The 14,552-nt window shown below is 43.2% G+C and overlaps 1 protein-coding gene across 1 annotated transcript in view; it reads left to right on the top strand.

The window, feature by feature from the left end:
* Nucleotides 1-11,082, top strand: part of LOC148118272 (zinc finger protein 441-like) — a 36,285-nt gene extending 25,203 nt beyond the window's left edge. The window contains exons 2-4 of the mRNA XM_087900920.1: nt 6,129-6,255; nt 6,454-6,514; nt 6,900-11,082. Coding sequence (XP_087757046.1) covers nt 6,222-6,255; nt 6,454-6,514; nt 6,900-7,860 — 1,056 coding nt within the window. The 5' untranslated portion in view covers nt 6,129-6,221 and the 3' untranslated portion in view covers nt 7,861-11,082. The remainder of the gene's footprint in view (nt 1-6,128; nt 6,256-6,453; nt 6,515-6,899) is intronic.
* Nucleotides 11,083-14,552: the final 3,470 nt, after the last annotated feature.

Here is a 14,552-nt window from a genome sequence, read left to right as displayed (position 1 = left end):
TGAAGAGCAGCAAGTGCGCTCAACCTCTGAGCTCTCTCTCTCTGGTACCTCCTATACCGACAGGAACCAAGGTGGACTGGTTGCCCTTCCAGGTCTGAGACACAGGGGCAATTATACTGGACACTGTTGGTAACTGGATGGTGTACAAGAACCATCTGGTGCCGGTTAGACTAGAAGTGCCTTCTGAGCTCGCCAAGGATTAGGGCAGGGTCAAGTCTGCTGGAGCAAAAGGCAGTGCAGGACAGGGACTGTGCAGGGTCAACTCTTCAGCTCTTGCTGTCACTCAGGAGTACGCTGGGCCAATCAGAATCTCCAAACTCACACCGTTCAATCAAAAGCGTCGTGGGGCAGCAGGAGGCGGGTTCTGTATTGTAGCCATGCTGTGGACTGAAACTCCGCGGCTGAGGGAGGGCCATTGTGTACGTGTGCTGCGTTGTGAGCGCTGCTCCCGGGAGCTGTGAGGAAAGCACTGGCGAACTCGGACGCTGTGACGCTCGGATAGTGAGCGCGGGGCTGCTTCCGTTCGCAGAGCTCGGCCCGCCCTCCGTGCCATGACGTCACTCACAAGCCCTGGATTTGGTGCTGTGTCTGGAGTTTGGTTGCTAAACTCAAGGTCCCTCGGTGCCCTGAGCCATCTTCACATTTAGATGGAGAGTCCACTTTGAGTTAATTTTATGGAAGTTGTAAAACTGTAATCTACTCTAATCTTTTGCTTATGGATGCCCAGGTTGTCGGATAATATTTGAGAAGACCATAATCTCCTCATTGAGTGTCATTTGCTCCTTTTTTTTTAAAAGATGAATTATGTATACAGTGTTCTGGCAGCATGAATCCCTGTAGGCCAGAAGAGGGCACCAGATCCCATTACAGATGGTTGTGAGCCACCATGTAGGTGCTGGGTATTGAACTCAGGACCTCTGTAAAAACAGTCTATGCTCTTAACCTCGGAGCCATCTCTCCAGCCCTTATTTACTTTTTTAAAAAAATTAACTGTAGCCGGACAGCGGTGGGGCACCTCTTTAATCCCAGCACTCAGGGAGTCAGAGGCAGGCTGATCTCTGTGAGTTCGAGGCCAGCCTGGTCTACAAAGCGAGTTCCAGGATAGCCAGAGATACACAGAAACCCTGTCTTGAAAAACAAAAACAAAACAAAAAAAATTGACTGTATGGTGTCTTTGCTTGTTTTTTTTTTTGTATTTTTTTGTAGATAGATTTATTTTCAAATATTCGTATATTATCATGATTATTAATTTTTTGTAAAGATAGTACTGTTTATGTACTGTTTCTTCAAAATTGTGTTGAACAATTTTTCCCTTTACATATAACCTTTAGAATAGCTTGCACACAAAATGTTCTGCTGTTACACAAGATATTAGGATTCTTGTTGAATTTCTTTTTAATCTTTTGTGTGTTTTGTGTTTTGTTGTTTTGCCTGCATGTATGTTTGTGAACCACATACATACAGTACTGTTGGAGGCTAGAAGAGGGCATTAGGGCACTCTTGACTGGTATTACAGATGATTGTGAGCCCTCATGTGGGTACTGAGGCACCCTTGACTGGTATTACAGATGATTGTGAGCCCTCATGTGGGTACTGGGAATTGAACTCGGGTCCTATGGAAGAGCAATAAGTGATCTTAACCCCTGAACTGACTCCAGCTCCCAGAAAGCATCATCTTGATGTTGTCATTTATTTACCAAGACGATTGCATAACTCATGATTTTTGGACTTACTTGAATTATCTATCTATCTATCTATCTATCTATCTATCTATCTATCTATCTATCTATCTATCTATCTATCTATCTATCTATCTTAGACTAGATCTCTCTATGTAGCCCTGACTGTTCTGGAACTCACTCTGTAGACCAGGCTGGCAATGAATTTACAGATCTTCCTGCCTCTGCCTCCTGAGTGCTGGTGGTAAAGACCTATGCCACCATGCCTGGCTTAACTCTTTTTTTTTTTTTAAAGATATTTATCTTTATCCATAGGTCTTTGTTAAATTTATTATATGTTTTTCTTTGTGTCTCCTTTGATCTGTGGTTCTGTATATGCACTGTGAAATCGTTAACCATTCAATTGTTCATTGCTGGAAAATGATGGACTTCATGTATTAATCTTGTATTCCAAAAGTTTGCTGTATTAGTTCCTTGAGTTTTTGTTGGTCTAGAAATTTTATGTTTGGAAAGACCTGTATTTTATTTATTATATTTTTAAAATTTTTATTTTTGAGATTATAATACAATTACAACATTCCTTCCTTTTCCTTCCTACAAACCTTTTTCAGTATACCCCTCTCTGCTCTCCTTCAAATTCATGGCCTTTTATTTCATTAATTGCTATTGCATATAACATATATATTCCCAAATATGACCTACTCAGTCCATGTAATTACTTATGTGTATGCTTTCAGGGCTGACCATTTGGCACTGGAAAACCCATTGATGTGCTCTTTACAGGGGAAGACTACCTTTTTCATGCCCAGCTTTCCTCAGTTATCTATAGTTCTTTGATTTAGAGGCTTCATGGGCTTTTTCTAATCCACTTTGGCATGCCCATTGGTGGTGTCTTTGTTCCCCTCATGTTTGGGTGTTCGTATTGGTGAGACTTTCTGAGCATAGCTTTTGATGTTACTAAGAGACAGCCTCATAACAAACTCACTCTGTGTGTTACAATCTTTCCACCCAAGACTTTTATTTTTTCATTCATTCATTCATTCTTCTGTTTTTCAAGATAGTTTTTCTCTGTATTGCCCCGACTGTCCTGGAATTCGCTCTGTAGACCAAGCTGGTATACAGATCTGCCTGTTTCTGCCTCCTGAGTGATGGGATTAAAGGTATGTGCCACCACTGCCTGGCTGCTTTTACATTTGTGTGTGTGTGTGTGTGTGTGTGTGTGTGTGTGTGTGTGTGTGTTTTCAAGACAGGGTTTCTCTGTGACTTTGAAGTCTGTTTTGGAACTAGCTCTTGTAGACCAGCTGACCTGGAACTCACAGAGATTTGTCTGCGTCTGCTTCCTTGAGTGCTGGGATTAAAGGTGTATGCCACCACCACCCGGCTTTAACTCTTATATTTAAATAACCCATATTTCTTATCTATACTCTGCTAAATGGGGCTTGGTATCTTTTCTCAGTATGGGATGCTCATCTTGCTTCTACCTGTGTCTGCTGGCTACTCCTCTGACTCTGCTCTTCTTCATCCCAGCATCCTTAGTTTGTCCCACCTATACTTCCAGCCTGGCTACTGGCCAGTAAGTTCTTCATTGATCAATGAGAATAGTACATATTCACAGTATACAAAGGATCATTTTGCACCTGTCCTGTTCTTATGCCGACTCTATCATCTTCATCTGGTCGTCATGCTTTTCCTACCCTTATGAGCTGGGTATGGCTGGTCTAACTAATGGGTGTAGCTCAGGGCAATGGAGAATGGCTGCCCTCTAGACCTGCCTGGCGTGCCCATCTGTGACAGTGCCTCTTGTGGGCTCTGATAGACACTTGGCTTGAGCTGCAGCTGGGACTGTTTCCGCTGTCTCTCCCTCAGTCATGTGTGGTTCTGTGAGCCTCTGGCTAGGTGAGAAGTTTCCACTTTCACGCTGGAGAGAAACATATACATATACAGTTTGCTGTGGGGCCTTCAGTTTACACCTAGGGGACCAACTTAGTTTTCTTCGTTTGCTTTATCTTGTCATTTTTTGCTTTCTGTGAACCATTTTTAAGGCATTGCACCCTTCCAGAAGTTCACTAGCTTACCATTTGACTTTCTGTGCATTTTTCTTGAGAAACTCCTGTTCCACACAAATCTTGCTTTATTTACTTTAAGTGATGGGGGTAGACCCTGTTCTTTGCTTTGTCCTTCTTTCAGCTCCTCTAAATGACCTCACTACTTTACAGATCACTTTAGCTCCATCTCTGAGATCCTTCAGTGCTTTTCTTACATCTTAAGTCTTGTTCTGTTAAGGAGCTCAGCAAAGCCACTGAAGCTTCATACCGGCCTCAAGAGCTGTTGTGAATTAACTTCTTTCCTAAATCTGCAGTGAACTCAGTCCTGTCTTGCATCGTGTAGCCCTTCTTTCATTCTCATTTCTTTCCTGATCACTCTCCCCTATGTTTTCCTCTTAACTGTCTGACTCTTCTCATGGGTTCCAAACTTGTGGGTCCCGTAAAGGGCTCTTTAGGTTTGCTATGACTTCCATGTTTTTTCCCTTCTAGCTTGACAACTGGAAGAGCCATCTCCCTCCCACTCTCTGTCTTTTCCAAATCAGAGGCTAAGGCAGAGCTAGCAAACTCATGTCCTTCCATGGTGTAATTCCTCCTGCACAGCATGTTCAGTCCGAGCAGCCTCAGACGCACCTTTTATTACACAAAGCAACAGTCAGGCAACCTCCCGGCTAGCTTGCTGGTAATCTTTCACCAGTTGCTTTGGAGACTGCCAGTTCTTCCAGAGTCTGCGTGCTTATATGGCAGGCCCTACTCATCAAGCAAGAACGCCACTCCTGCCACGCAGCAGAAGACTGCCAGCCGGGGGTTCCCCACGGACATTTCTGCAGGGCTCCATCTTACTCATGGTTCTCACTACCTATCTCATGACTCATGCAACTTCCAGCATAGGAAGAAGGCACACTGACATACGTCACATGGGGAAGAACAGCAGTATCAGAGTCTGTTCAGCCTCAGTTGCAGGCTTTGCTGCCCATTGCCAGGACCTTGAAATCACTCCTCCTGTACTGACTGTTTCTGTCATGTCCTTGTTCTGTTGCTAAGTGTGAGACTCTTCTCCAGAGATATGACAGAAAGGTCTGCTCACCCTAAGATAGGGACCCAAGGACAAACAAAAGTAATAATTTCACCAGTATCCATCTTGGTGAACCAGTGAGTCTACTGGGTATAATTAGAAGCATATGGAGGAGCGAGGATGACTACAGGTCAGCAGCATCATGGGAAAGCCCATCCCAATATAGGTAAAAGCTGTATCCTGAGCACTCTGTGTGGCTCACAGGCTGCTCCGAGGACCAGGGAGCTCCTCTCTGGCAGTTGTTAGCCACTGCTAAAAATTTGGGGAGTGGCTTGTCTTCCCAAAGAGGTGAAATATACTTTACAAGTCTCCTGGCTTTAAGCTTCCATACAGGGAACAATGTTGCAAATTGAAGAGAATTGCCTATACATGGTTTTATACAAAATTTATTTTGTATTTTTGGTTTTTTTGAGACAAGGTTTTTCTGTGTAGCCCTGGCTGTCCTGGATCTTGTTCAGTAGACCAGACTGGCCACAAACTCACAGAAATCCACCCACCTCTGCCTCTAAGTACTGGGATTAAAGGTGTGCACCACTGCCCAGTCTCCTTTATCTGTCTAACCACTGTGGTAGCACCTGTGAAGTAGTTTCCACTAGAGAGGCTCATTGGACTCATTTTCTTTCTGAAGGCTAATGGGAGTTTAGAAAATTCCAGAGTACTTAAATAAGTCTTTTTTGTTGTTGTTGTTGTTGAATGGTTGATTTTTTTTTTTTTTTGGTTCTTTTGAGACAAGGTTTCTCTGTAGCTTTGGAGCCTGTCCTGGAACTAGCTCTTGAAGACCAAGCTAGCCTCAGATTCACAGAGATCTGCCTGTGAGTGCTGGGATTAAAGGTATGTGCCACAACTGCCCGGCTGAATGGCTGATTCTTTATATTCATGTGAATTCTATAAAAATACTAAGTTCCCTCATGCCATCAAAATTTAAATATTGTAGCCAGGTGGTGGTGGTGCACACCTTTAATCCCAGCACTCTGGAGGCAGAGGCAGACGGATCTCTGTGAGTTCGAGGCCAGCCTGGTCTACAAGAGCTTGTTCCAGGTCAGGCTCCAAAGCTACAGAGAAACCCTGTCTTCAAAAATCAAAAAAAAAAAAATCAATATTTTGAGGAGGAATTTCTAAGGACAAGCAGGTGGGAGGACTCTGAGACGGGAAATAGAAATGCACTGCAGAGCTGCAGCACATCCGGGGCCTGGGCCCACTGGGAGGAGTGCTGGTACAGGGCTGCTCCCTTCCTCATCCCTCACTGCTTGCATTACAACTTCTGTGTCATGGAAGAGTGTGGATCCCAGTGTCGAGTGAACTTTTTCTCAATCAAGTATGTGCAATGTTTAGGCCTCAGTGAGCTTTGAGGACGTGGCTGTGCACTTCATCCAGGAAGAGTGGGCTTTGCTGGATCCTTCCCAGAAGATTCTGTACAGAGATGTGATGCTGGAGACCTGCAGGAACCTCGCTGCCGTAGGTGGGGATATCATCTGTAAACTCTGTAAACTGGGGAGCAAGTGTCTCTTGGTGTCGATGCTCTTCTGAGATTTGGACTATTGAAAGGGAAGAATGTGGTGGATAAATCAGGCATTGTTACTGTGGACACTGAAGTTAAAACTAATCTTTTCAGTGATTTCTAATAATTTATCCTTAATTTTCTGGGACTTCCTTTTAGGAAACAGATGGAAAGAAGAAAATGTTGAAGACTGTTATAAAATTCCTGAAAGAAATCTAAGGTAATTTGAATGAAAAGTTGAAACAAAGGTACTTGAAGAAGTTTTCGCATTCTACAAAAATTTAAGAAAACAAAAACAGCTTTGAGTTCTGTCATTGCTAGGAAAATCGTGCCCATGTCCTGGCGCCGGGATGTGTGCTGGCTGTTAGAGCACTGGCCAGCATTTCCAGAGGGTTTGCTTTTGGAAACACTTGTAGGAACTTGCATCAGCGAATGCTACTGTTCTAGTCACAGCTCTGTGGGAGCCACAGTTTAGAACCAGCAATTCATTGAGTAGAACATGATTCAGATGTATCAGAAAGCACACATTTTTACCTGATTTTGGGAGCAGTATATGAGATAAAACTAATAAGGAGTCTCTCGCTAACATACTTGTCCTTTTTCAGAAGTTCTGTGTTAGAGATCCCCCATGAGAGTACAGAAAATGGTCAGAATGAAGAAACCGTGATGTGGATAGCAGATCTCCATGCAAGCATGGCAGTTCGTCTTGGATTAGCACTATGTGAATCCGGTGTGAGTGGAAAGGCTTCCATGTGTCCTTCACCCTCTAGTAGGCATGCCACATTTCATCCTCATTATAAGCCACATGACCATAAGGAATGTGGAGCCAAGCAATATAACTTGAACTCTCTCACCAGCTTTCAAAGGTGTAGAGGAGCTCACACTGGGAATGGGCCTTGTGAATGTGAGATATGTTTAAAAGCTTTTTGTTTTCCAAATTCATTAGGAATACATCCAGAAGCTTACACTGGAAAAACACCCTATCAATACAAGGGATGTGGAGAGGCCTATGTTTACACACACAGAAGAACCCACACTATGGCCAAACTTTATGAATGTAAACAATGTGGTAAAGCCTTTAGTTCTTCTACTTCCCTTCAAAGTCATGAAATAATACACACGGAAAGACTTTATAAATGCACATATTGTGGTAAAGCCTTTAGATATCCCAAATATCTTCGATTACATGAAAGAATTCATACTGGAGAGAAACCCTATGAATGTAAACAATGTGGTAAAGCCTTTAGATTTCCTGGTGCCTTGCCTCTACATGAAAAAATTCATACTGGAGAGAAACCCTATGAATGTAAACAATGTGGTAAAGCCTTTAGATTTCCTGGTTCTTTGCCATTACATGAAAAAATTCATACTGGGGAAAAGCCTTATGAATGTAAACAGTGTGGGAAAGCTTTTAGGCGTCACTATCATCTTCAATTACATGAAAAAATTCATACTGGAGAAAAACCTTATGAATGTAAACAGTGTGGGAAAGCCTTCAGACGGCACAGCCATCTTCAGAGACATGAACGAATTCATGCTGGAGAGAAACCCTATGAATGTAAATAACATGCCAAAGCCTTTACATTTCACAGTTATTTTCTGTCATGAACAAATTCATACTGGAGAAAAGAAATACTGTCAGTGTAAACAGTGTTGGAAAAGCTTTAGGTTTCATGGGTTCTTACAATTACATGAGATCACTCATGTACTATGCAGACCCTATGAAATAAACTCTTGTGAAGTCTCCAGATAGGCATCTTCAGTTTTGGGAAAGAATATACTGGAGAAAGCTGTGTGACTGTGAACATTGTGCTAAAGCTGTTAGATGCTCTACTTGCCAGTTGCAGAAAAAGAACTCATTCTGGAAGGAAATCCTCTGGATGTAAATTGTATGGCCAGAAGGTCACAAATCAGTGTTCTTCAGACATGTGTTCTTCAGATATAACTTGTATGTGAGAAAAAAGCTCTATTAATGTAAAATATGTACATATGTAAACCCTTTGTGTAAAGCAGATCTCTTCAATTCTTCCATATGCATTAAAACCACTAAGAATGTCAACAGTGTGGTAAAGGCACCATCTGTCAAAGTTTCAGAGACAGTGTTGTGTGGGGCGATGTAAAAAAATATTTACTTACCTCAAATGGGAACCGAAAAATGATTCTTCTGGAGCTCAACTTGATGAGCCAAGTTTATAGGGGTTACTTATAGGACTATAGACAACTCTCAAGCAGATACAGCACCAAACCACCCGTGCCACCTTGACTGTTGACTACTGCCTTATAAATCTACACAATTTGAAGGCAACTGGACTGCTCAGAGCCCACTCCTCATAACCCCTCTGCTCACCTCCTTGCCTCTCCTCTTCCCCCTTCAACCCTTCCCCAAGGTCCCCATGCTCCCAATTTACTCAGGAGATCTTGTCTTTTTCTACTTTCTCCTTCCCATGTAGATTATATCTATGTAAGTCTCTCTTAGTGTCCTCATTGTTGTCTAAGTTTTCTGGGATTGTGGTTTATAGGCCGGATTTCTTTGCTTTATGTTTAAAAACCACCTATGAGTGAATACATGTGATAATTGTCTTTCTGTGTCTGGGTTACCTCACTCAAAATAATGTTTTCTAGCTCCATCCATTTTCCTGCAAAATTCAAGCTGTTATTTTTTTCTGCTGTGTAGTACTCCATTGTGTAAATGTATCACATTTTCCTTATCCATTCTTTGGTCGAGGGACATTTAGGTTGTTTCCAGGTTCTGACTATGACAAATAAAGCTGCTATGAACATAGTTGAGCACATGTTCTTGTGGCCACGATTGAGCATCCTTTGGATATATACCCAAAAGTGGTTTTACTGGGTCTTGAGGAAGGTTGTTTCCTAATTTTCTGAGAAATCACCACACTGATATCCAAAGGGGCTGTACCAGCTTGCATTCCCACCAGCAATGAAGGAGTGTTCCCTTTACCCAACACCCTCTCCAGTATAAGTTGTCCTCAGTGTTTTTGATCTTTACCATTCTTATAGGTGTAAGATTTCCATCTCAGAGTTGTTTTGATTTGCATTTCTCAGGTGACTAAGGATGTTGAACATTTGCTTAAGTGTCTTTCAGCCATTTTAGATTCCTCTGTTGAGAGTTTAGGTCTGTACTCCATTTTTTTTATTGGATTATGTGTTCTTATGGTGTCCAATTTCCTGAGTTTTTTGTATATTTTGGAGATCAGACCTCTGTCTGATGTGGGTTAGTGAAGATCTTCTCCCATTCTGTATGGTGCGGGAGAATTGTTCGTATTCTGTCAATCATGTTTTAAATAAACGCTGATTGGCCAGGCAGGAGGTGTAGGCAAGGAAACCAGACAGGAAGTGGAAATGATGCAAGGAGAGCAGGAGAATTCTGGGGAGGAGGAGGTTGATTCCTCCCACTCCCGCCCAGACCACAGAAGCAGCAGGATGTGAGCTGCCCCACTGAAAAAGGTACTGAGCCACATGGCTAACATAGATCAGAAAAATGGGTTAATCAAGATGAGAGAGTTAGCTAATAAGTAGCCAGACCTAATGGGCCAATCAGCTTTATAACTCATAGAGATCTTTGTGTGATTTTTCTCTGGGACTAAATAGCTGGGGGTCCAGGCAGGACAGAAACACAAACAAGCAGGCCCTTCATATTACAGAATGGCGCCCAACGTGGATAACTGCATCCACAGAAAGCCGGAGAAAGCTTGGGAAAGACTAGAGTAAAGCATTTCAGTTTTCAGCCGCAGCAGGAAAAAAGCTGCACTGTTTTAAAATGCCGTCTTTCTGGGCCATCCTGCCAGGGAAAACTCTTGACTTTCAAGCAGGCAGTCCGGACTATGGAAACACTGTTGCAGCTTGCTTCCTGGCAAGGACCTTGAAACGCCTTAAGAGCTTTTGACTGTTGTTTTCTCTATATTCCTTAGCAAATTAAAGACCCATTTGGTCAGAAAAAGAGAGATATACGGTAAAGAGAGATTCAAAGAGTAAGAAAACCTCTAAATGGTTTACATTGTGTTAAAAATATATACAGGCTAAAGATTAAAGTTCTCAGAGTAAAAGAAAGAAAGAAAGAAAGAAAGAAAGAAAGAAAGAAAGAAAGAAAGAAAGAAAGAATGAGTAGCCTGGGAGGCAGAGACAGACGGATCTCTGGGAGTTCAAAGATAGCCTGGTTTACAGAGGGAATTCCAGGACAAAAATATGCAGAGAACCTGTCTCAAAAAGCCAAAAGTTAAAAGTAAAAATAAAAGAAATGGGGTTAAAATAAAGCCACATAAAGATGGAAAATACACAGAGAATCTTGATACTGTATGCTATTATGCTCTCTTTATATTGTTTAAATGCTGAGGAAGGAGCAACAGCTGCTAAAAGATATTTGCTTATAAATGCTGCAGAATTAATCCAAGATAGATATTTTGAAAATACCTTGGCTTCAAAATTGAAGTCAAAAGGTATGTTACTTTGGAGAAGAGATTTTGCTTTTGTTTCCACAGAAAACGAGAGGCTCTGGATTTATTCAGAGTTAAGAAAAATCATCTTTGACCAAGGGCGACCACCTGAGAAATCTCCGGTAGAAACAGATGGCCCAGATGTCTGAATTCTTCATCCAGAACAGGTTCAAGACTGCTGCCTGAGATGATCAAGACTCACAGGATACTTCAGTCAGGACTTGATCATAACTCTAAATTTTCTTTAGGTTCCCATAAGATTATCAGCGCCCCCAACCAGCTGGAAGTAGTCTGGAATACTACGCCCACATTCCCAAAAATGGACTATGGATATTTTCCTTTGTTTTTATTTTTTAAAAAAGAGGGGGAAGTGGTGCGGGAGAATTGTTCGTATTCTGTCAATCATGTTTTAAATAAACACTGATTGGCCAGGCAGGAGGTGTGGGCGGGGAAACCAGACAGGAAGTGGAAATGATGCAAGGAGAGCAGGAGAATTCTGGGGAGGAGGAGGTTGATTCCTCCCATTCCTGCCCAGATCATCCAAGCAGCAGGATGTGAGCTGCCCCACTGAAAAAGGTACTGAGCCACATGGCTAACATAGATCAGAAAAATGGGTTAATCAAGATGTGAGAGTTAGCCAGTAAGAGGCTAGAGCTAAGGGGCCAATCAGCTTTATTACTGACAGAGATTTCAGTGTGTTTTTTTATTTTGACTAAACGGCTGGGGGACCGGGCTGGACAGAAAACCCCAAAAAACAAGCCAGCCCCACTCATGTTACATCTATAGGCTGTTGTTTTGTCTTGTTGACCATGTCCTTTGCTTTACAGAAGGTTTTCCATTTCAGGAGGTTCCATTTATTAATTGTTTCTCTCAGTGTCTATGCTGCTGGGGTTATATTTAAGAAGTGATTCCTTGTGCCAATGCATTCAAGTGTACTTCTCACTTTCTCTTCTATACGGTTCAGTGTGGCTGACTTTATGTTGAGGTCTTTGATCCATTTGGACTTGAGTTTTGTGCTTGGTGATAGATATGAATCTATTTTCATTCTTCTACATGTTGATATCCAGTTATGCCAGCACCACTTGTTAAATATTCCACTTTACCTTAGGATAAACTCTGCCCATCCTCTGCACTTCGTGCTTTGTTCTCTTGACAGAGATCACAAGGCCTGGAAAAAGGGGAACTAGAGCTGTTATTACTTTGGGACACTTTAAGAACTAACCATGCCCACCCCAGCCACTTTGGACCTCCCCCGCCGCCATCTTCTCTCGTGTGTGTGTGTGTGTGTATGTATGTATGTGTGTATGTGTGTGTGTCTTTGTTTTCTCTCTGTTTGTCTATGTCTCCCTTTTTTTAAGTAATAAATGTCTAGCTTTACGTTTAGCCTTATGTCCATTTACTCTGCCGTCCACCGCATCCAGCCGCCTGACTCTGCCGCTCGCCTGGGGACCCTGACTCCCCCCGCCGCATGGCGCTGCCACCTGCAGCTGCTCCGTGAGCTGCCCGGGACATCCCACCATGGTATTATTTTTAAAAAAGAACAATAAGAGCAAGACCCAGGTAATAGTGTTCTATACATGAATATTTTCTCAAGTTCCATTTGATATTTTTTGCTTCTTTGCCCAAAATCAGGTGTTTGAAGATGTGTGGATTGATATCTTTGTCTTCTATTCAGTTCCATTGGTCCTCCTGTCTGTTCTTATGCCAGTACCAGGCTGCTTTCAGTACTGTAGCTCTGTATTAGAGTTTGAAGTCAGGGATTGTGATGCCTCCAGAAATTCTTTTATTGCCCAATATTGTTTTGGCTATCCTGGGTGTTTTACTTTTCCATATTGCTGCGCCAGCACGGCAACTGTCATTCTTCTGAGTGAGGGACGTCAGGATTAACAAGCAACACAACTTCGGGTTCTGCAGACAAGCCTTTATTCCACTTTCTCACATAGTATATATAGCCCTCAGCAGGGGAGGCTAAGACAGCAAAAGCAGGAAGCTCATCACCATAACTCAATGACTTAGGGGTAAACATCCTTAGAAATAGTGCTGAAAACAACAGGTTGTTCCTGTTTTCAACCAAGTGCAAGAGTGCAAAACAGATCAAGTTGGGGTGCGAAGGCCTGTCCTCTAGGGACTCAACACATGTGAAGTTGAGTATCGTTCTTTTGAAGTCTTTGAAAAATTTTACTGGAATTTTGATGGGCATTGTGTTGAATCTGTACATTCTCTTGAAGTTATTTTTTAGGTCATTTTCTTCTGCTTCATCTGTATTTGGTTGTTCAGGTCTTGCTGGTTTTGTGTTGCTCTTTGCAGTGTTGCATGTGGTCTTACCTTTTCTACTCATCCTTTCCTCTAATAGGTGTGGTTGGGGCTGTCTGAGATTCTGTTGAATAGTCTTCTAGGTGCCAGTGACTCCAAAGTTCAGATGGTTGTTCCTCGTGGTTCAATCAGTATCACAGTTCTAGTTACCCCATTGATTACTCCTGTTCCTGTAGATAGCTTGGTGCTTCTGTGCTTTGCTCTTCTCCCTTTGATTTTGCTGTCTCAGGCTTACTTTGGCCTAGGTTGCTGGCTTTGCCCTGTTTCTGTAAATCCTGGTCTGGATCCCCTCATGCAGAAATCATTGGCTTGAAGTGGAACCTGGAAAGGTTTCTGGCTCCATTCTGCTGCCTCAGAGGTCCCAGATTCGGGTGTGCCCAGACCCGCAGAGGACCTGCTTACTCTCTCAGAGGTCCCAGGCTTTGCTCCACTCCCATGGAGTTTTCTGTCTCAGGCCTGCTCTAGCCTAGGTTGTTGGCTCAGATTTGTTTCTGTAAATGTCCCTGGTCTTGATCTGTTCCTGCAGAGGTCTCTGACTTGGGCTTGGTCCTCTAAAGGACTCTGGCTCTGGTCTCTGTACTTGATCTGCTCCAGTAGAGCTTGCTTTCTCAGACCGACTCTGGCCTAGGTAGCTGGTTCAGTCCCACTGCTGTGGAGTTTGGTTGCCTTGGGCCTACTTTGGCCTCAGTTACCAGTTTTGACCTGGTTCTTTAAATCCTGGTCTGGATCCACTCCTGCAGAAGTCCCTGGCTTGGAGTTGGTTTTGCAAATGTCTCTGACTCCGGTCTACTTTCTCGGAGTTCCCAGGCTCAGTTGCACCCAGACCCACAGAGGACTTGCATACTCCCTCAGATGGTCCCAGACTCATACTCAGACCCGCAGAGGTTTCTGGTTCCTGCCTATTTCCTTTGATGTCCCAGACCAACGCCCAGAACCACAGAGGTCCTGGCTCAGACCTATTCCCTCTGAGGTCCCAGACTCGTGCCTGGATCCGCAGAGATCTCTGGTTCCTGCCACTCCCTTGGATGTCCCAGATTCATTCCCAGTCCTGTAGAGGTCCTGGCTCATGCCTAGTTCCACGGAGGTCCTAGATTCCCGCTCAGGCCCACAAGGGTCCTATCTTAGGTCTACTCCCTTGAAGGTCCCAGATTCATGTGTGGATCTGCAGTGTTCTCTGACTCTGGTTCACTCGCTCAGCGGTTGCTCCCCTGTACCTGTTCCTGTGGAGTTTGCTCTTTCAGGTCTGCTCTGGTCCAGGTCGCTGGCTCAGTCCTGACCTGCCAATGTCCCTGAACATGATCCCCTAGTGACTCTTAAGTTTTCTTAAAAATTACTTTTTGAACTTTGGAGGGGTGATGTTGATGTCAGAAACTTCACAGGTTGTTATGAGTCTCTGAGGTACACCATCATTGTAAAAGGAAGTTTGCTCCCAGGATGAGTTGCAAATAAAAATAACAGTGGTCCATGTGTATAGCCATGGATGTTTAGCAGGCA

The sequence above is a fragment of the Myodes glareolus genome, chromosome 23 (genome assembly GCF_982192425.1).
Source record: "Myodes glareolus chromosome 23, mMyoGla1.1, whole genome shotgun sequence".
Taxonomy (NCBI): domain Eukaryota; kingdom Metazoa; phylum Chordata; class Mammalia; order Rodentia; family Cricetidae; genus Myodes; species Myodes glareolus.
The sequence above is the reverse complement of the archived record's forward strand: the minus strand, read 5'-3'. Positions and strand labels throughout refer to the sequence as shown.